Source organism: Furipterus horrens, unplaced genomic scaffold, assembly GCF_987537825.1.
Source record: "Furipterus horrens unplaced genomic scaffold, mFurHor1.1.pri manual_scaffold_6, whole genome shotgun sequence".
Classification (NCBI taxonomy): Eukaryota; Metazoa; Chordata; class Mammalia; order Chiroptera; family Furipteridae; genus Furipterus; species Furipterus horrens.
This window is the reverse complement of record NW_028327176.1, coordinates 128,731,636-128,755,120: the sequence shown is the minus strand read 5'-3', so window position 1 is coordinate 128,755,120 and position 23,485 is coordinate 128,731,636. Positions and strand designations below refer to the sequence as shown.

General features: G+C 35.7%; 1 protein-coding gene across 1 annotated transcript in view; it reads left to right on the top strand.

The window, feature by feature from the left end:
* Positions 1–23,485, top strand: part of SNAP91 (synaptosome associated protein 91) — a 136,522-nt gene that overhangs the window by 23,592 nt on the left and 89,445 nt on the right. Inside the window, exons 3-7 of the mRNA XM_090279625.1 lie at positions 14,947–15,089; positions 16,032–16,107; positions 16,868–16,970; positions 18,670–18,763; positions 20,358–20,469. Of these exons, the coding sequence (XP_090135751.1) occupies positions 14,947–15,089; positions 16,032–16,107; positions 16,868–16,970; positions 18,670–18,763; positions 20,358–20,469 (528 nt within the window). The remainder of the gene's footprint in view (positions 1–14,946; positions 15,090–16,031; positions 16,108–16,867; positions 16,971–18,669; positions 18,764–20,357; positions 20,470–23,485) is intronic.

The window sequence follows — 23,485 nt, the reverse complement described above, 5'->3', positions numbered from 1 at the left end:
TATACTGTACATGTATACTCATTTCTTACAGATTGTTACTCATGCAACATGGTCATTTGCCCACAACAGAAACTGGAGAAAATATTGATCACAAGCTGGGACAGCTTCCCCACTGCCCTATGCTAGCTTGATTTCAGCTCCTGAGATCTCCAAACTCTTACTCTAGACAAGCAATTATCAACAGGGGTCAATTTTGCCCCAACGGGGAAATTTGACATTGTCTGGAGATGTTTTTGACTGTCTCAACTGGGAGAGGGAGGTGCTACTGGCATCTTTTGGGTAGAGGCCAGGGATGCTGCTAAGCATTCTGCAATCACAAGACAGCCTCCCACAACCAAGAATTATCTAACTCAAATGTCAGCACTGCCAAAGCTAAGAAACTTCTTCTAGACTGAGCACCAGGGAACTTAAGAAAACACAAAAACATTGTATATCATACTCCTTACTGGTGAGCGTGAGAAATTTATAAGAGGGCAGAACTTGGAAGACTAGTTTGCAGAAAATAAAATGAAGCAAAACTGATGGCCATAATATCCTGAATTTCTGATGCTGCTTATCTGAAGGATACACTCAGAGCACTTAGACATGGGTGGTTTTAAAGAAGACTTGCATCACCAAAGAAAAGTTGGTGGAGTGTAACAGTGACAAGTTTTTTTATACCATTTGAATGTAGAGAAATCAAAATGAGAAGATTGAGAGTTATAGAATGGGATAAGAGGGAAGTAGCCACAAGAGAAAGTTTGAAAATTGAAAATTTTACTTAGTCTTTTTGAATACATAGTTCATGTATCTGCTACTCTGGTTACTAATGTGTATATAGTTCTAGACACAGATACTGGTACAGATATGATGGGGAAAATAGTTGTGATGTGATAAACTCTTTAGTCTTAAATTTTTAGATTTTACTGATATACATGAGAGATGTTTAGCTTTTTCTTTGACATAACTGCATGACCCAGAAGGTTTTGTAAATATATTTGGCTTGAGTTGCTTTTAGCTCTGAGAGCTATAAAGAGATGTTAGGAGGTGTTCTTATAAAGAACCATTAAGAATGAATAATAATTAAGCATTGTCTGTGTCATGAAAAGGATAGTTATATTTTGATTTGGTTTATCTTTAGGAAAAAATGTAAGTGAACATGGGTAGTATGTAACTTTTTGTTGCCAATTATGAACACCGAAGCTTTTTAAATATTAAAAATCACTTTACAACAACGTTTTTATAAGTATTAAAGTTCTCCAGGTATCTCAGCAGAGCTTATTTTAACCATAATGTACCTGAGGCATACGACTGAACTACTAAATAAATTAGTCATTGTTATAATGTGGTTGTGGTCTAAAGGAGATCCATTCTGAAACATCAGAAGGAGCTTTCCCTCCTGGCCCCCTAAACTATAATGGAACTAGGAACTTGATTCTTTTTTTCTACCTGTTGGGTAGAAGAGACTAGTGAAGAGACAACCTGGTGGAGGTTCTCAGCTGTGCGGGACTTGGAGAAGGAGAGATGGGGAGAGGGCCCAGTGTCTCAAGGGTTGACTTACTTATTTACGTCTCTGCTGCTGCCATCAGTAATATCTGAATTTCTGACTTTTCTTTCTTTTTGCTCCTGCATTCACTCATCAGTAAATGTAGTCTCATAAACTTCTCTTCAGTCTCTAAAACATTTTCATCTTTTTCTTTTATTTTTTCCCTAGGAATTAAGGATATATATATGTGTGTGTGTGTGTGTGTGTGTGTGTGTGTGTGTATACACACACACACACACACACATAGTCTTTTAATTTCACTTAATTTTTTTCTCTTTTACTGCAACAGTTATATATCTATACATATCTATACACATCTGTATCTATCTATCTATCTATAGAGAGAGAGAATGAACCAATGAACTAAAGTTTTATTCCTGGGTATTTCAGAAAGAAAGTAGAATTGCATCTTTTTTGGACACTTCCTTTTAGGAAGTTCTGTAGAATAAGGAGATAGAAAAATACTGAGAGACATTACCCAGAAATTTTGCCAAAGGGAGGAGCAGGAGTAGAAGGTAGAAAAGATCCAGTCCTGACCTAGACTTGGGAGACAGCCTAGATATTAGGCTCTAGATATAGCAAGGCATAAACGTCCTCAATTTCAGCTGCAGGAGTTGCCATTTAGGGATGCTATTTATTTTTAGGAAACATAAGTTTCACATATGTGGGTAGGGAACTTGATTGGAACAGAAAACTGGTGCTTTGCTCCTGCTGCTTGGGCCCTAACTATGAAGCATTGCTTTTCTTTATGGCTCAAGAATACTCAGAAAGGGGGTGTTGAGTATAAAGAGCTGGCTGTTCTTTTCTGAGGGCAATAGGGAGTGATGGACTATTGTTAAAGCATGAGGAACTTAGATTAGACATTTCAAAAGACATGCAGGGTTGATCAGTATTGGCATATGCTAAACTTACTAACATGGAAAATTCTTTACTAGAGACTCTTAAAGTATTATTTTGAGGTCACTTGAATTTAAACCCCTTAAACTTATTTTCAGTCAAAGGCTCTGTGAAAAAAAATACTTAGGGCCATCATGGAAACAGGACATGAGTTAATTTACCTGACACACTTGCAGACTAGACATAGGTAGTTGTCATCATGTGGCAGCAGCAGGAAATCAGAAACCCAAGCTGCACATATCTTCTAAAATCTCCCTGGCAATGAAGTCAGCAAAGGCCACCCTTCCAGTAGTTACTGCCAGCTTAGAGAACTGGCTTGAGATTCTTTGTGGATTGCCCAGAACACCAAGATCTTCTGTTTCACTGGTCTGTTACAAATGTCATCTTCTACCTTTATACTAATACTCTCTACTTTTTAATATATCCTTTTAAAGTTCTGCTCATAACAATTATCATCTGGTTCTTAAGACAAAAAGTTCTTTCCAGAACCCCCTTTTCATTTTTAAGAAAACCATTGGAAGAGGATAAAATATAAGAGCAATGTAATACTGTGACTGGCAGACAGATGTGATTATTTCTACCTCAGGGATAAAGAAACTATGCTAAAGAAATCCAGTGACTTTCTTAAAGGCTTCATTGTTAATGCCAAAACTAGCTGTGTGCAGATCCTAAAGGCAAAAAAAATAAACTTACAATTTTGTACTAATAATTTTGTACCACCCTGGAGTTAACTGGGGATGCAATATTTGGCACATGGACTGCTTACTTGCTCCCTACCCCCAATACTAAGCAAAAGTGGGACGTGGCCCTGGGTTCAGTCATGAGGCAGGTAGTTGGACACTTGTGTTGGCTTCTTGAAGCTCTGTGAGTTGTGATGCTTCATTCGGGAAGCATCACGTGTCTCTCCTCATGGTGATTTATAATGTTCATTTTGAAAAGTTTCTGTTGCCTACATTTCAAACTGAACCATGGTGAGAACACTTTGAAGGTATAGTTTGCCATGATGCTTAAATATTGAATCTGAGGATATCTTTTTATGCATTTCAGACAATAAACATTCATTTGTCTTCCTAACTCCACTCGCCCCCTCCCCCAGTTTGTGCTCCGCATAGCCACCATAGTAACTCCTCAAAATAGAAGTTGAGGTCCTGTCACTTCCCTGATCAAAACCCTCTAACAACTTCCTATTGCATTTTAATGAAACACCACGTTCTTCCTGAAAGCTGTAATGCATTTAGTTATCTGGTTTTGATCAGTTTGCTTTCTGCCACTTTCTCCCTTGCTTTCTGTTCTCCAGAAACATTGGCTTTCTTGCTGTTTCTTGAACCTATCATGCATGTTCTCATCTCGGGTCCTTTGCATTTGCTGTTTGCTCTGCGTGAAACATTCCTTCCAAAGGTGACTTAATGACTGGCTTCCTTGGTGCATTTGGGTGCTTTAAATATAATTCCCTTAGGGAGGCCTTTTCTGATCACTCTGTCTGAAACAGCACCCACTAATACTTTTTATCCCCTTTATTTATCACAGTACTTATCCCTGCCTGACATTGTATAACTAGTTGTTTGTCTTTGTCCTCCATTAGAAGGTAAGATCTGTGAAGGCAGGTAGGCCATATCTGTTGTGTTCATATTGTATCTCTAGCTGATGGAACAGGGCTTAGCATATGATAAGCATTCAGAAAATATTTGTTAATAAATGAATTAATGTAATTAATTAACAGAGTATGCCAAGTCTTTTGATATAGGTAGCCAAAAGGTGGATCTAATTATAATTGTGTATCTATCTATATTAGTATATACTATTTTATATATGTATAGTATAATGTATATCCATACATAGCCAAATATATTCTAGATAGATAGATACAAAGAAAGAAGTATAATGCAAGCCAAGTATCTAGCACACAGCCTGATGCACTGTAAGGGGTAGGTGTAGTGTATTGGGCTCTGTGCTAGATAGTTTGCTTGCCTTGCATGCTTTAATAAAATACCTGGCACATAGGTGCTATTATTATCCTCATCATAGTAATGCAGAAATGGAGGTTAAGAGGGGCAACTTTGCTCAAAACAGACAATTATTAAGTAACAGATTGTAATTAAACTGGGTCTGGTCTGGCTCCAAAGCCTTAACTGAATGACTTGACTGTGCTGTACGTATACTGCACCTTCTAATTTTGAATCTGTCATAATTCTATAGGGGAAGAAATACCATAGAGGGATTTTTGGAGGGGGGTATATATATTTCTACAAAGGGCTACAAAGAAATTACAAAATATACGTATTTTTCTTTGAGATGAAAGAAGTTACCTAAATAGTTCAGAAGCTAGATTAAAGTTTACATGTAGTAATATAAAATTACAAATAAATTTTTTTCAGCTATTGACTAAGGTAAGTGAAACAATGTAAAATGTCACATTTTATACTCTTCTATTTGAAGAAGCATTTATTTGAAGAAGGATATTGCTGTTGTTAAGTATTGCAAATGCTATTAATCATATTGGGCACATTTATAAACTGCTCAACCTTAACCTCTGTAAACTTGCAGGTAGATGTTTATTCTTTTACTTCCTACTCCATTTATCCTTGTTATCTGCAGTTAACAGTTGAGAGTCATCACTTCTTACTATTGCTGTCCTACCTTTGCTCTCATTTATGTAGCTCCAGTGCCTCCACTTTAAGCCCCTCCCACCTAAACCCTCACTAAGTTATTTCATTTAGCATGTCCAGCTTTGCCCAGACTTGCCACAGTTCTCCCCAGAGTCTCATGTAGTTGTGGGAAAAGAAGTAGGTGGTCACAAATTCGAGAGCTACTCAGGTTTGTTGCTATATTTTTTTATTTTAGTGAACAATTATTTACAACTCCTAAAAGCCAAAGTTGTCTTCTCACTGATATCTATTTGTCATATTCTCTTATTTTGATGATGATATCTTGCCTCAGATAGATTTTCTCACATATTTTCAATTTCTCAAAACTATGATAAAAAAGAGGCTTATGCTTTGTGGAAGGACAAAGTAATGGAGTCTATATTTATACTCCTTCCTGAAACAACTGAGAAACTAGACAAAGTTTATCAAATAACTTTAAAATATATTGAACATCAGGCAGTAAAGGACAGTGACCCCTGAGAGATGGAAAACAAGGTGAATTCTAGGATTGTCCCAGCTTAATGCCACAAGAGAGTTTCCAGGCTCTAGCAAAGGGCTCTACTGGGTCCCAGTGACCTCCTGAATTGTGGAGAAGTAGTGGGTTCTTTGAGAGGACTGATGAAATTGAAAGGTCTTTATCCAGAGCAATCAGAAAAAAAGAAAAATATATAAATGATCAATATCGGGTAACTATGAGAGAAGTAACACCACCACTGAGTCTACAGAAGGACAATAAGGGAATACTGCTAACAACTTGACACCAATAAATTCAACAATTTGTATGGAAAGGGAAAATTTGTTGAAAGGCACAAACTACCAAGGCTCATTCAAAAATAAATAAAAGCAATCTAACATAGAAAACTCCAGATCCTGGTCACTTCATTGGTGAGTTCTACCAAACATTTAAAAAAGAAGCAATACCAATTCTATACAAACTCTTCCAGAAAGTTGAAGATGAGAGAATATTTCTCAACTTATTCTATGAGGCCAGCATTGCTCTGATCCCCAAACCAGAAAAAGACATTATAAGAAAAAAAAAAAGACAAATATCCCTCATGAACATAGATGTAAAAATTCTTACAAAATTTTAGCAAATCAAATCTAACAGCAGTTAAACATCATGACCAAAGGGGTTCATCCCAAGAATGCAAGGTTGGTTTAATATTTGAAAATTAATCAATGTAATTCATCATAATAGACTAAAAAGAAAACTATGATTATCTCAATACATACAGAAAATATTTAACAAAATTTATTATACATTCATGGTAAAAACTCAGCAAACTAGGAATAGAAAGGCACTTCCTCGAACTACACAGAACAACAGGACATCTATGAAAAATAGCTGACGTCACACTTACTAGTGAAAGACTGAATGCTTTCCCCTTAAGATCAGAAAAAGACAGGGTTGTCCTCTCTTACCACTTCTGTTCAAATTAGAGTGGAGATTCTAGCCATTGCCATAAACAAACAAACAAAAAATATTGCAATAGCATGTAAAACTGATTTTGTCACAAATAACATGATCATCTATGAAGAAAATATGATAGAATTACCAAAAAGAACTAATATGTGAGTTTAGCAAAGTTGCAGGGTACGAAGTCAATATATAAAAATAAGTTATATTTCTCAATACTGGCAGTAAACAGTTAGACATTGAAATGAAAATAATACCACTCGTGATATCATCAAAAAATATAAAATACTTCACCCTGGCTGGGTGGCTTAGATAGTTGGAGCCTTGATCCTGGTACCAAGAGGTTGTGATTTCCACCCCCCATCAGGCCACACACTTAGGCTGCACGTTTGATACCTGGTGGTAGCACATACAGGAGGCAACTGATCCACCAATTGATTTTCTCTCTCTCTCTCTCTCTCTCTCTCTCTCTCTCTGTCTCTCTCTGTCTCTCTCTCTCTCTCTTTGCACCCCCCATCCCATTACACTCTCTCTCAAATCAATAAGCATGTCCTGTCCTTGGGTGAGGATTTTTAGAAAATGAAATACTTTCAGAATGTATCTGCTGAAATATGCATAAGACTGAAATACTAAAAATAGCTTCATTGAAGTATAATTAAGAAATAAAATACTGCATATATATAAAGTATACTAATTGGTAAGTTTTGGCAAACATATGTACCCATAAAACTATCAGCAAAATCTACTAAAATCTTCTAAAAACTGCAAAACATAGCTGAGAGAAATTAAAGCATATCTAAATAAACGGAGAGACATACCAGACCATGTACATGGATTGGAGGACTCAATATTGTTAAGATGCCAGTTCACCCCACATTGATCTATAGTTCAATATAATCCTAATCAAAATCCCAACAGACATTTTTTTGTTAAAGCTGATAAGTTCAGTTTAAAACATGAAAATGCAAGGGATCTAAAAGAACCAAACTAACTTTGAAAAGAAACATAGTTGGAGGACTATGAATTTACATTAATCAATGTAGCATGGTATTAGGGTAAAGAGAGACAAAGAGATCAATCCAAAAGGATAGAGTCCTGAAATAGACCCAAAGGTATGTGGTCAATTAATTTTTGACAAAGGCTCAAAGGCTCTTCAGTGGGGAAAGAATAGTTTTTTCAACAAATGATACTAGAATAATTTGATATCCAAATGCAAAAAAAAAAAAAAAAAATGACCATATACTCAAACCTCCTACCATTTATAAAAACAATATGTTATATACCTAACTTTACAACCATAAATTATAAAACTTCTAGAAGAAGCATAGGGGAAAATTCTTTGTGACCTTGACTTAAGCAAAGATTTCTTAGATGACACCAAAAACATAATCCATACAAGAAAAACGTGATAAATAGGACTTCATATTTAAAAACTACTATTCTTTGAAAGATACTTTTGAGAGAGTGAAAAGGGAAGCCACAGAGTTGGGGAAAATATTTATACATCATATATCTAATAGAGGACTTGATCCAGAATAAATAATCAGAAACAAGCAATCCAATAAAATAAGCAAAGAATGTATACCAATGACAAATAAATTAATGAAAAGCACATGAAAGTATGTCTAACATTGATAGACATCAGGGAAACGCAAAAAAAAGACCACCAGGAAATACCATATCACACCTGTTAGCATGGCAAAAAGAAAACAAAACTGGAATGCTCATAAACTGCTGGTGGGAATGTAACAAGAAACAGACATTTTGGAAGCAGTTTGACAGTTTCTAAATAGTTACTTTCAAATAACTTAAAAATTCCACTCCTAGGCAATTACTCAAGGGAAAATAAAAGCCTATGTTCATACAAATACTTGTACACAAGTGTGTATAATAGCTTTATATGTAATAACCAAAAACTGGAGTCACCCCAAATGTCCATCAATAGGTGACTGGATGGAATTTTGGTATGCCCATACAGCAAGTACACTTCACTGATAAAAAGCAACAAACTATTGATGCATGGAACAATGAGTCTCAGAATAATTATGCTGAGTAAAAGAAGCCAGACTTGTCCCCTGCCCCCCCAAACATGATTCTCTTTATAGAAAATACAAACTAATATATAATGGCTGGCAACAAATTAGTGATTGCTGAGGGAGAACAGGGATGGAAAATGGGGAGGGGTAGGAAGGAGGAATTGTAAAAAGGCTTGAGGAAACCTTTGGAGGTGATGGATATGATCATTATCTAGATTTTGCTGATAGTTTTATGGGTGTGTATGTCTATCAAAACTTACTAAATTATATACTTTAAATATGTGCATTTTCTTGTATGTCAGTTATACTTCAATAAAGCTATTTCTAAAACTACTAAAAAAGATGCCATATCTGTCTCCCCAAGTTCAATTAAGACTTTGAATTCTAAGAATTTCAAATATGACAGAGATATTTAGCATTTAGATTATCACAATTTTAAAAAATATTTTCCCTGCATATTTATGTCTATGCCTTGTTTTTTAATTATTTGAAAAATTTTAAATGGAAATCCTTTATTGGTGAGGAAATAAAGTAGTAGAAACTCATATAAACTGCTGAAGAGAATACAAATTGGTACAATCACTATGTAAAAACATTTGGCTAAGTTAAATATGTGCATACCCTACAACCTACCAGTTCTTTAGACTAGCAGCGATCAAACTGTTTGGTCTTAAGACTTTTTGTACTCTTAAATATTGAGGAATTAAATAAAAGAGCTTTTGTTTGTGTGCATTATGTCTTTAGATAATTACTGTATTAGAGATCAAAACTGATAAAGTTTTAAAATATTTTTTTATTTTTAAACAGCAATAATAAACCAATTGACATGCTAACATGAATAATACATTTAGGAAAAAATTATTATTTTCCAAAACAATAAATATAGTGAGTACAATGGTATTGTTTTATATCTTTACACACTCTTTAATATCCTGCTAATAGAAGATGGTTGCTCATATCTGTTTCTGTGTCCAATCTTCGGGATATATTGTTTTAGTTGAAATAGATGAGGAAAATCTAGCCACACACAGATATTCAATTAGAAAAGGGAGAATCATTTTAATTTTATTTTTATTTTTTATCCTCACCTGAGGACATTTTTTCATTGCTTTTAGAGAGAGAGGCAGGGAGAGAGAGAAACACTGATGCGAGAGAAAAGCACTGATAGGTTGCCTTTCATACATGCCAGGACCAGGGATCAAACCTGCAACCTAGGTATATGCCCTCACCAGAATTGGACCCACAATCTTTTGGATATCAGAGGTTCTCCAACCAATGGAGCCACACTGGCCAGGGCTGAATTGATCTGATGTCACCAATGATCTTATCAGGAAAGTCTTAAAGAACTGGAAAACTGTTAAGCTTAGCATGGTAGATGCAAGTTTTCTAAAATACTAAACTTTACTTGAAAGATTAAATTTTATCATTGGCAATCAGTACTATCATTCTTTTTTTTTTTGAAGGGACAAGCTCACTTTATTTTTGAGAAAATAACTGCTGAATGTTAAGTCTGAATCACTATTGGTTTGAAGTCTATTGTTCTTGCAAATAAAAACAGTGGTCTATGAAGAAAGTGGTTAGTTCAGCTCATGATTCGGCTTTTCCTTGAGACAGCCATTGATCTTTATTATGCATCAGAAGTGCTTTATGCATACTTCCCGTTTTCTGACAGAACAGGGTGGGCAAATACTTTTTATAAAGAGTCAGAGTAAATACTTTAGGATTTGCTAGCATTTCCCTAGTTCTACATTCTATTCTTGGAGATTAGCTTGCTAAGACTTCCCATAGTATTTGACACTGATGATTCCTAATTGTTTCTTCAAATTTCTGAAGCCCTTCCTTTCCCTTCCCTTCCCTTCCCTTCCCTTTTCTTCTCTTCCCTTCCCTTCCCTTCCTTTACCCTTCCCCTTCTTTTTCCCTCCCCTTCCCCTTTTCCTTCCCTTCCCTTCCTTTCCCTTCCCTTCCCCTTCCCTTTTCCTGCCCCTTCCCCTCTCCCTTTTCCTTCAATTTCCCTCCACTCTGCTTCCCCTCCCCTTACCTTCCTTTTCCCCTTCTCCCCTTTCCCTTCCTCTTTCTTTTTTCTTTTTCTTTCTTTCTTTCTTTCTTTCTTTCTTTCTTTCTTTCTTTCTTTCTTTCTTTCTTTCTTTCTTTCTTTCTTTCTTTCTTTCTTTCTCTCTCTCATCAAACACTTTATTGGTTTTGGTAATTTTATTTTTCAAATATAGGTTCAGTTCAGTACTATTTTGTATTAGTTTCAGGTGTACAGCATAGTGGTTAAACAATCATATACTTTACAAAGTGGTCCCCCCAATATTTCAAATGCCCATCTGGCACTATACTTAGTTATCCTAATATTATTGACCATGTTCTCTATGCTGTGCTTTACAGCCCCACGACTGTCTTGTGACTAACAACCTGTAGTTCTTAATCCCTTTACTTTTTCTCCCAACCTCCCACCCTGCCTCCCCACTGGCAACCATCAATCTGTTCTGTGCACCTATTATTTTGTTTCTATTTTGTCTGTTTGCTTATTTTGCTCATTAGATTCCACATATAAGTGAAATCATATGGTATTTGTCCTTCTGTGTCTGACTTATTTTATTTAGTATCATACCCTCCAGGTCCATCCATACCTTCAGATATGCTAAAATTTCATTCTTCTTTATGACCAAGTAATATTCCATTGTATCTATATATCACTGCTTTTTTATTGACTCATCTACTGATGAACACTTAGGTTGCTTTCTTATCTTGGTGATTGCAAATAATGCTGCAATGAACAGAGGGCTGTATATATTCTTTCAAATTAGCCTTTTGAGTTTCTTTGGATATATTCCCAGAAGTGGGATCGCTGGGTCATAAGGCAGTTCCATTTTTAATTTCTTGATGTAACTCCATACTGCTTTCTACAATGGCTGCACCAATCTGCATTCCCACCAATAGTGCATGAGGGTTCCCTTTTCTCTACATCATCACTAATACTTGTTTGTTAGTTTATTGATTATAGCCTTTCTGGCAGGTGTGAAGTATACCTCATTGTGGTTTTAATTTGCATATCTCTGATGATTAGTGATTTTGAGCATCTTTGCATGATTCTATTGGCCATCTGTATGTTCTCTTTGAAGAACTATCTGTTTGGGTCCTCTGCTCATTTTTAAATTGGACTGTTTGTTTATCAGTGTGGAGTTGTATGAAGTCTTTAAAATTTTGGATATTAACACCTTATCAAATGTATCATTGATGAATATGTTCTTCCTTTCGGTAGGTTGTCTTTCTGTTTTGTTGATGGTTTCCTTTGCTGTGCAAAAACTTCTTAGTTTAATATAGTCCAATTTCTTAATTGGCTTCCATAATTTCACTTTCCTGGGCTTCTTTTTACCATTTTGACTATTCTTTCACTTCCTTTTCTTCTATTAATTTCATTTTTAATATTTCATTCATTCATCCATTCATTCATTCACTTATTTTAATTGTACTTTTTCCATTACCATTTAACCCCTTTATACCTGCTCCTCACAATCACCACACTGTTTCCATGGCCATGAGTCCTTTTTTCTTTTTGCTCAATTCCTTCACCCCTAATCTCCCCCCCAACTCTTAAACATTGGTCTTTCTTAGCTTTGGTTCTTATTTCTTTTCTTATGTATAATATAATTTTTTGGTTCTTTGTATTATATTTGGGTTACCTCTTCTACTTTCATGATTTCAGCTCTCATTTCACTGCAGATGACTCCAAAATTTGTACCTAGGCCAAAAGTGTTCTCTGAAATCGAGAGCATACCTCTAGTCTCCTATCAGATATCTCAGATTAGATCTTCAACAGCTATTTCAAATATATCATGTCCAAAATATTATAGTTTATATCTCCTTTGAAAACAACTCTTTCCATTTCAATAAAAAGCATTTAATGGACCCCAAACGAGAAACCTTGGCTTATTCAGGATTCCTTTTCCCTTTACCTCTTAATATCCTTCTCCTCACTTGCAAATTCTATCAGTTGTACCTCATAAATATCTTTCTATTCTATTCATCATCTCCCCTAGTTTCCACTGTGTTTTGTTTAGTACAGTGTATATGTTCACCTCATCTCTGATTCTTAACTGGGCTTTCTAACTTGCCACTTCTTTGTCTTCTAGTATCTCCAGGCAAAGATGATTATTCCTCATCCTGTGCCTCTGTTTAGCTTGCAGAGAGTATTTAGTAGTTGTTGAATAACGTGATTGACAGTAAAAGTGAAATCTTACTGGTACTTTCTCATGGACCCCCTTAGTTCATAGAGTGAAGTCCAAACACTTTAATGTCATGTGTGAGATCCTTCACTGGCCATTTCTTAGCTCTTAGTTAAGTTTCTCCCCACCACTTGCCTGCACCTAGCCCTCCGATCACCACAGTTGTCCAAGGGCACACCACCTCATATGGCTCCCTGTTTGGCATATTTGTGAAAAATGTACCTCTCATTCCTCTCACATGTCATAGCTGACTTTAGGGTCCTTGTCATGGAATCTTTCCTAATATCTCACTGTGTTCTCATAATGCAGTATATGTATAACAGTATTTACAAACACTTATTTTAGGTACCTGCTTTGTTTGGACCACTTGCACTTCTCATAATAGACCTGAAAAGTAGTAATTATTACCCTCTTTAAAGATGAAGGCCTGAGTCAAAGGGACATTAATTTGCCCAGAGTCACTTAACTAGGCAGGGGCAGCTGGGCTCTGGACCAGGGCTCTTTCTGCTCTCTTACGTTGCTTCTCTTTACTCACCTTTTAAAGGGATTCCTCTGTTATCTGAACGTGTATTTGTGTCCTCTGACCATCAATGCATTTCTGTATTCCCAGGGACCAGTTCAGTAAATAAACAAATAGGAGAATTTATGACTGGGACAGAATTTCAAGTATAGATTAGTCCCATGATACTGTCTTAGAAAACGATGGTATAGTGTAATGATTTTTATTTTTCAAATGACTGTTTATATTTGGAACTAAAGTATAGTTTTTATACATTTTACTCAACAGCTGTTAATTGTGGACTGTGCTCTGTGAAGTGCTGCACAGGAAACAGACATTAGTATGAATGTTTCTATCTTCAAGGAGATTGGTATGGTAGGAACTTATGACAGATACACATCTTAATCTGAACACCTAGCAAGAAAAAAATGCCTCATGTTTTAAAACAGAGGGAGGTCACATGAGGATGCATTTAAAAGGGATTAGAAAAGATTTCTTGAATGATAACTAGAATGCCAATAAAGAAAAATATTGAGTGAAGGGTGTTAAGAGGATAGGGATGATAACTGGAATTTAAAATAAAATAAAAAATAAGCCTGATTTGATCCACTTATAATTCAGAATAATTATTGATACACTTTAGTCTAGAAATTAAGAGCTATTTAAGTGATGGAATATTAACCTTTTAAAATCTTGTTTATTATAAAATAGAGAAATGAATAAAACAGATAAATAGCTTAATGATTACTGAGTGTAGATTTTGAGTAAAGGAAAGCATGATTCATCTCTATTTGTTGCATGGGATTTCCTAGGAACTGGGTATCACATGTGGTTCTCTGCGTGGTGGGTATGGCCTGAAAAGAAGTCTTAATTTCTTTCCTCTTCAGTTTCCATGGCCCCAGTGTGGCTTAGGTTCTGTTCATTAGCACATGACTTTTGGATGCCTCTGCTAACATTTTGACAACACTCACCATGTTTTCTGAATGCTGGGCAGTTGTTCTTTGCCACTACATAAATTATTTTTTCCTGAGATAGACTGGAATCATACTGCTAATTTGTAGGTATAGATAGTGAATGTATTATAAAATTTTACTCTCTTAGAAACACAAGTTAAATTATAGTAATTTAATGTATGCATGATGTTCTACAAAAGCTTAAATGGGCATAGTGAAATTTATTCCTCTTACTGTTTACTATAATTCTGACAGTTAAGTGACAAATGTATTTACTTGTATCCATCACTATTAAAATCTAACAGAAGTATGCTTTTAACTATGGCATTTTAAAAAATGCATTTATGTTATTGATTTCAAATGATGCATAGAATTAGTGTCCACGTGTTTGAAACAATTATGCTTGGAGGGATAACAAAAATGATTAATATGAGGCCTAGCCTTCCTGAGTTTGTAGTTTTAATAACTGACATTGGTAACAGAAAACAGGTAAAAATCAGAAGAGGGTATAGAAGAGAATTCAATAGAAAAAATAAGCTCAAGGAAAAACAAATACATTGGCTAACAAATGTATCTATAAATATATGGGTGGAAATAATATAGTTTAATTTTTAAATTTTTATTAACTATTGTCACAGCAATTTTGGACTTACATTTTAGTAAACATGTTTAAATGTTTAAAATTTGAAATGAATTGTTGTGTGTAATGATTAATATCATTGATTTCTATCTTCTATTTTAATAGATTTGATCCAGGCTACCAATGAGACCAATGTTAATATTCCTCAGATGGCCGATACGCTCTTTGAGCGGGCAACGAACAGTAGCTGGGTGGTTGTATTTAAAGCTTTAGTCACAACACATCATCTTATGGTGCATGGAAATGAGGTAAACTAAGTAAACTTTTCTAATTTTGGTGGGGGAGTGAGGCTTTTATGGAAAAGTATGATAAAAACTTAAGGCCTTTTGAGTTTTCACTAATTGGGAGAAAAAGAAGAGAAAAATCTATGGTTCAGATTCATCTAGAATACAATTTCAATCTTCTGTTTAGCTATTTTTAAAAAAATAAATGTTACTAGGCATTTTATTAGAGATATTTGAGTATTAAATGTTACTGGTACCTAAATGTGCAGGGTAGGGCAAAAGTAGGTTTACAGATGTGAGTATGTGAAACACAGTTTATTCTTATATTATTTATGAATATTGTGTTATTTTCCATATGAACAACTGTAAACCTACCTTTGCCCCATCCTGTATGTAACATGTAAATACAGCAATGAATTTCTGTATTCCCAGGGACCAGTTCAGTAAATAAACAAATAGAAGAATTTATGCGTGTAACAGAATTTCAAGTATAGATTAGCCCCATGATATTGTCTTAGAAAACAATATTATAGCATAGTGATTTTTCTTTTTCAAATGGCTGTTTATATTTAGCAAAAATGTTAGGAAAAAGAAACAATAAAATTATTTTTCCCATAAAAAATATTCCTTTGTGTCTTTAACTGAAAATTGCTTTCGTAAAAATGTTTAATTTTTGAAAATATTAGTAAAATAAAAATTACCACTTTGTGTAGGATGCCTACTGAATCCTATTAAATTGTGGTATTTCTGTTATATACAGTAATGAAAGATCATACAATTTAATTCTAACTCAGTGAGCATTATTCAGTTCCTGCCACCCCAGAGAAAGTCAGGAATCCTAGGAAACTTTATAACTGAGTAAAAGAAAAAAGTGAGAATTTGTAAAAATAAAATTATTTTAGTGTCAGAAATTATTTAAAGATACGATTTGATAATATTGGTGTTTAATTCTTTCTGTTTTTTTAGAGATTTATTCAGTATTTGGCCTCTAGAAATACACTATTCAATCTCAGCAATTTTTTGGACAAAAGTGGATCCCATGGTAAGAATATTTATGTTTTAAATCATTTTTTGCTATACTTTTATGTGAAATTTTTTAATTTTTGAAATGAGGCTATTAATATAAAATTATTACAACTGATAGCTCCACTGGGTGTTTGTGTAAATATTTAAAAATATATAGGTAGTTTATATTAGTTTTTAAATATCTTATGGTTAGCAAACTCAGCATGTAAATTTTACTTTTGTCTTTAGGTGTTTACCTTAAAAAGTAACAGTGGGTATGCTAGATGCACAGTTGTTTGTTTATAATTGTGCAAGAAGCAGTGAAATGAAAGATGCTTTCCCAATTAAAATAAAAATCAGATAATAGTCTGAAAGAAATGTTCTTTATAAATTAATAGAATTCAGATTGCAATCATCTGTTCACTCATCATGTTTACTGTAGGTTGCTATTATGATAAGGCAAGCACACCAAGCAAGGGGAAAGTTCTCAGAAGCTACACATATTAAGTCTGAAACAGTCTGTTACTTGAAACAGTGAACAAAAATGCAATGATAAATCAGAACAGACATTCTGCCCGAGGATGGAAGCCTAACTAAACTGAATAGTCTTGGAATGTCTCATGCCCAAATCATCTTCACCTGCAGTAGTAGGATTTTAAATAAAGCTCATCTAATATACTTAGTGACCTCATCCTAGAATTACTTACATTTAGGGAGTTAAAAGAAATTGGTACTAAGTAAAGTACAGTTGAAGGTATTTTACTAATTGGTTTTATTTCCTCTTCTCCTTCCCCCAGGTTATGATATGTCTACCTTCATAAGGCGCTATAGTAGATATTTGAATGAAAAGGCTTTCTCTTACAGACAGATGGCGTTTGATTTTGCCAGAGTGAAGAAAGGGTATGTTTCTTCTTTCTCCTATTTATTTGAGCTGAATAAGTCTTCAAGGCATACTTGAATTACTTTCATTAAACTTAAATGCCAACTAATTTTGATCATGAAGGCCCATTTTACAATTACCTAAAAAAGAAACTCAATAATATTATTGAATTTAGCCTTAAGGTTGTAATATACATTACTTTATATTGTCATCCATAAAATCTTACATGATGCTCAAAGTTGAAATGGTATAACATTGTATTTGTTAAAATCAATGCAAAATTCATAAACACATATACCTATAATTTTAAATGGAGAAAATTTAGTTATTTTAAAAGAACAGTGGCTGTAGTTTACAATAATTATTTCAATGTGTTTTGATTGAGGTTAAACTGAATTGTGTACATGGTGGAAATCTGTTTTTGAGAGGTAACACTGTCCTAGTATTACACAGACTTACACACTTACACAGACACGCAGACACATACACATACCATAATTGAACTAATTATTAATACTCACCATTGATTAAGAAAACCTCATTGAAACAAACACATTTTAATTATTTATTAACAGTTACTTCCCTCTAAATAGATGTTTGAGTTTAATCAGAACTGTTCAGCCAAAAATATGTACAAATCTTGTGTCTGTTCCTAACTTGGAAGAATAAGTTATTGTAGAAGCTTTAATATTTTTGTCTCAGTAATCCACACAAAAAGATATAACTCTACTTTTCTATATCTTACCTAACCTTAGCTTTGAACTGTTTTATCATGGTGATGAACAAGATAAACTTAACCTATTCAAAATAAATTAGTTTGTTGTGGGTGAACTTTTTTAAAAATTAAGATTTTTACTTCATTCACTTCTTATTAGAGATGATTCTAGTTCATATACCTTCCTCTGACTACTTACATGGCCCTGGGAAATTACTGTTGATGTTCCCAGATGCATTGTGGCCTCTCCACCATAAGTCCACAGCTTTATTAAGAACTTTTGTACCCCTTTATGGGCACATAAAACTCTTTGGGATGCCTTTCCTATTATTGACATGAGAAAGACCTTGAAAATTGTCATCATCAGCCTGTTCACATTCCCTGGGCATTTTCCTCACCTGTTTCAGTATTGTCCCTGCCTGACCATCATTGGAGGCAGGGGCTCCCTAAGAGGCTTGGGCATGCATACAGGGTACAATAGCCCCTCTGACCCACCCTCTGGCACTAACCTCCAGCTGCGTCCACTACAGCTAAACCCTTATCTCCTTTTGCCAAACTATGCATATCGTCATGGATTTTTCTTCACTGATGGTACTTCACTGTAATGTCTGTACTCCCTGTCCTTTAAAAACTTCCAAGACATGTTTTCTTTTTCTCAGAAACAAACAAACTAGCATTTAGGAAACTTACATTTTTAATACTATTATCTCTGTTACAGATTTAAAAGAATCCATTTAGAAATTCCACTGGCCTCTTTTATCCTGAGTACATTGCTTTCTTCCTGAGGGAGATACAGAAAGTATTGCCTGTGTGGTTGAAGAATAAGAATGAATTAGAAGAAGTAGTACAGAGAGGGGGTGTCAACTACAACCTCTATGTGTCTCAAAACCACCCCACAGGGTTAACAAGGAAATAAAAGGGAAATGGCCTAGGACAACACACGTGGTCTTGAATTTTCCATGCACAAGGAAGTTTTATCTAATTCTTTTTTAAAAAAATTGTAGGGCCGAAGGTGTCATGAGGACAATGGCTCCTGAAAAGCTACTAAAGAGCATGCCAATACTACAGGGACAAATTGATGCACTGCTTGAATTTGATGTACGTATCTCACTAGCAAATATTTCTTACATGATCAGTATTGCCTTTTATTTAAAGGTGGGCCATAAGTAAATCTGAAATATTCTCAGGAAGCAGATATAGATGTCCCTCATTTACATTAGTTAGATAAACACTTAGTTGAACTGTTAGCATGGTAGAGAAGATTGCCCAGATTGTCCAAGTAGTTTACCAGATATTTACTTAAGTCATGGAAAAATGTGAGTGGTATATTATTGAAATCCCAGACTTGTTGTCTTTGACAGAATATAGCTGCAAAATGTACCTGCAGGCAGCTAAATAACTCAGCCTGATGTTGGAAGCCATGTTATACAGATGCTCAAATGATACCATTCACCAAAGAGAATTATTTTTGTTTTGTCATGCTCTATCTTCCTGACAATACCAATGTGACTGGCCTCTTAAAATTATACCTGTGTCTTCGATGTGGTGGCCAATACACTAAGCTCCACATGTGGTAAGATTTGATAGAACTAAACAGACACACATAAATGAACACAAGTAAAATTAGAGAATATGATTGGTGGATTGTATCAAAATCAACATTCTGGCTGTGATGTTTTACTATAGTTTTATGATGATACCATTGGGAGAAACTGGGTAAATAGTACCTGGAAATCTCTATTTTGGACTTAAAGTTATATCCAAATAAAAATTTGTAATTATATATCTATATATGATTCATGAAAATAAAATATTCTGACATATAATAAGATTCTTAACTCACATTGTTAGCTTTCCCTCTTTTGGTGTTTTTTTTAAAACAGTCTTCCTCAGATATTAATAACTTTAAATTTCTGTTATAATTATATGGTTTACTCTATAATTGGATCCTAGTTGAAACACCCAACACCTATGGCATTTTAGTAAAACCAGCAATGCATCTTGTTTTGTTGATAGATTTTAGAGTAAATCTTGACTAGGTATTTATGGAATTGCTTCTCTTAACTTTCTTTTTGTATTTTTATTTTTCTTTGCTTTTCTTGCCCTCAATAATGGTACTTTCTTAAAAGAGAATAGCCATAAAGGGAAAAAAGAAAACAGAGCTTGGGAAGATGTGAACAAGGATTGGGAGATGAGGAGAAATTATTCTTCTTTGTGTTGATTATTAGAGTATTTGGTGGATGGATGGATACTATGAGTCTCAAGAATTGTTTTAGGGGTAGCTGGTAAGGTGTCTATTACCCATGCTGTGCTTCCTCACTGGGTTACTGCGGGCCTGAACCCTTCCATGCAGAACATTACATAGGGGAAGTAGAAGAAGGTAATATAACATAGTGAAAGCAACAAAAGACCAGATGCTCAAACAGTGGATTTGATTGGTCTGTGGATCACTGATCAGATAGAATGTATGTATGTATGTCTTACAATTGATAGGATAACTTCATTGAGTTAAACTGAAGCCAGAAAAATGCAATCCATCTTTTGATATTGGTAGGGTTACCAAAAGAATTACACAACATTTGTAAAACAGGGATGAATTTCTTAGTACTCATTTGAAACATTTTAATGTGCTCTGAGAAAAATTGTCATTTGATGATATGATTTAACATGTTAACTTTTCATCTTCTTCTAGGTGCATCCAAATGAGCTAACAAATGGTGTCATAAATGCTGCATTTATGCTTCTTTTCAAAGACCTTATCAAACTTTTTGCTTGCTACAATGATGGAGTTATTAACCTACTTGGTAGGTAGAGCTACTGAATGATGTCTTTGAATAGTGGATCAGAATAGAAAGATTTGGATACTGCAGACTTAATACATAAAAATCTGAATATATGACTCATTCACATCACATTATCCTGTGTATTCTCACGTCAGTCAAGATTAAGTGCAGAAAATGGAAAGTACTCTAGATATTTTAAGCAGGAAGAGATTTCAAACAGGGATTTTGGTGCTTAACAAAATTTCAGAACCACTGAAGGAGTTAGGTTCCAGGCTTCGCCTCTTGGAATAGGCCCCATAATGATAAGTGACTACTGCATTGGGTTAGCAACCGTGTGTGACGCCAGCCCCGGAGACGTGCAGGAAGCAGGGAGCCACTGCCGCCTGTCGGTGCAACAGTCAGAGGGGCCGCTCTCGTTCCTGGGTGTTGAAACCAGTATGTTGATCACTGGTTCCGAGTATCTATGAGCATCCCAAACTTCTTAGGGTGTATTCCTAGAGCAGAGCAGGTGTGAAATGGATTCTTCTGGGGGCCATGCCATCATTATGTAAGGTCTTCCAGTTCTGGACTGTTGGGATTCATACGAAACTGATGAATCCTATAGAGTACATTATCTCCCTTTGTGTGCAGTAAAAACAGGAACAGTGCTGTGTGAGATACTATAATAGTGAGGAATTCCACAGACGGTGGTACTGGCAGAGCAATATAGGCAGAGATGATAAATCCATGTCCAGGATAAACTGTCTGTTATGGTGTAAAGAGATCACTGCTCTTCATCCTAGGAATTCATCCTTATCCTGTTCCTCTGTGGGTGACTCTGTCCTCCCTGGAGTATGAGGTGTCATGTGGAAGCTCATAATTGATCCCAGGCAGACAGAACACTTAGCAATGGCACTTAGTTCCTCACCCTATGGAGTCCTCTTACCCACCTGATTATTGAGAGCCTTTTTGTGGTGTATGCATTTGGCCTGCATTGGCATGGGATAAAAATAGTCTCATGTTCTTTCCTCATTCTGAGAGGTCGATCCACCTTTTTTCCAGACCTCTTGTCACTGATCTTCTAATGTTATTTTTTCGAGTCCCTTGTCATATAGGCCAGAAGTTAGTTACTGCACATATTCTTGTGTATTTCTGTATGTCTCATCATATTTCCTTGGACATAAAGTGAAAAATCAAGTAGCTATACTACTTGAAGCTTGACCTATAATAAAAGATTTCTTTCTTCTGTCAAGGTCACCCCTTTGTGGGGATATAATGACTCAGCAAACTGCTTCCAACTGCGGCCAGCTTGAAAAACTATCTCTAAACCAAGCTTCAGTTCCATTTTCCCTCAGTCAGCTAGTCATAGGCATGATTTGAGGGAGAAATGGCAGCTCAGAAGAGGAGGTGCACTGGGAATACGAGCTGTCTTCATATGACCTACATGGGTGTTCAGGATCTGCTGGAGACTGATCTCTAATAGGCCACTTCCATTTGGTGGTGGAATATTCTTGCACTTGTCCAACTTTATGGTTTGGTATATTAGATAGCACTAGTCTCGTGATCACTTGATATTCTGTAGTCAGAATCTAAGTCTCTAGAAGCAAGCCAAGAGCAATTTTTCCAAAGGATATTAGTTACTGTCTGAAGAAGACATGGCTCTGCTCCAAAGCACTAGAGGCTTCTACTTTATTTTCCTAGTGGAGTGTGCCAGAGACATTCTGCAGCATTTGGATCTGCTGCAGACACTTCCAGCACCTTTACATCTGCAGGAGCAAAGGCCCACGTGGCCCCACTTTGCAGCAGTGGCACAGCATTGCCTTCACCTGAACCCTACTTACATTTGATACTGTACCAGGTATTCTGTTTAGAGCAGCACACACATGATGTGTATGTTACCTCCAAAACCAAAAGAGCTCAGCCAATGTTGCCTACATTTTCGTCATAGGGAATGTAAGGTGAAGCAGTCTGTCTTTCACATGGAGGGGACCTTTGGACCTTCAGAAACATCATTGACGTAGCAGGTCCCTGAACTTTCATAGTGTCTGTCTCGCTCTTTGATATACATGTATCTTATCAAGGCACTTAGCATACTTGAAATTCTTGCCCACTCGATACAATCAGTTTAATGTCATCAAAGTGATATCCTCTGGGATTATGACAGCCAGAGATGTTGATACCCTTGAAATAAGACAGTGAGGGCGTACTGGCATCCTGCCCAATGCAAGCAAACTACTTCTGACAGGCTCTGTTTATTGGGATAGAGATAAAAGAATTTTCCAGTTTGATAGCTGCCTGTCAGGAATCAGGAGCTGTGCTGATTTTATACTGGAAAGGAGGACACATCTGGATCTCTACAAGCAGTGGCCATTGCCTGGTTGAGTTCCCAGAGTTCACAGTAACCTACTGCCATTCCTTCATCTTTTGCACAAAACTGATATGCAAGTTAACTGGAGTTATGATGGAATACTAGCCCTGTGTCTTTGCAGAAATTAGGAAACCAGTGTCGGGGCTCTGCTAGTTTCAAAGTATTTCTATTCCAATTATATATTCAGGAAACTGGGGAAATAACCACAGATAGTCTCATGCATCAACTGGATATAGTTTTGTTTTATCACCTAATCCCCATAGAGCCTCTACTCAGATTAGTAGAACATATAGTGACATTTGAGTCCCCAGGGAGTAGCATCAGCTTAGAGTCTGTTTCCCTGAAAAGTCTGGGTATGTCCTTTCCCCCCATACATAGTTACTCTGATAACAGTTCCTATGCAGAAGAAGGAAAAGTGCTTTTTGGCTGTGGTTCTAGGACCTGCCTCAAGAATACACGGAGAGCTTATTGAAATTCAGATTGCTAGACCCTAACCTGGAGGTTCTAATTTAGTAGGTCTGGGGAAGGGCCAGAGAATGTGCATTTCTAGTAAGTCCAGAGCAGCAGTGCTTTTGCTGCTGGTCTGGGGACTTCAGTTTGAGAGCCACTATGTTAGAGTCACTCCCAGATGCTCAGACTAGCATTTTGAATCCACGCTTCTTGGTATGCTCACCCAAATTGATAAGTTAT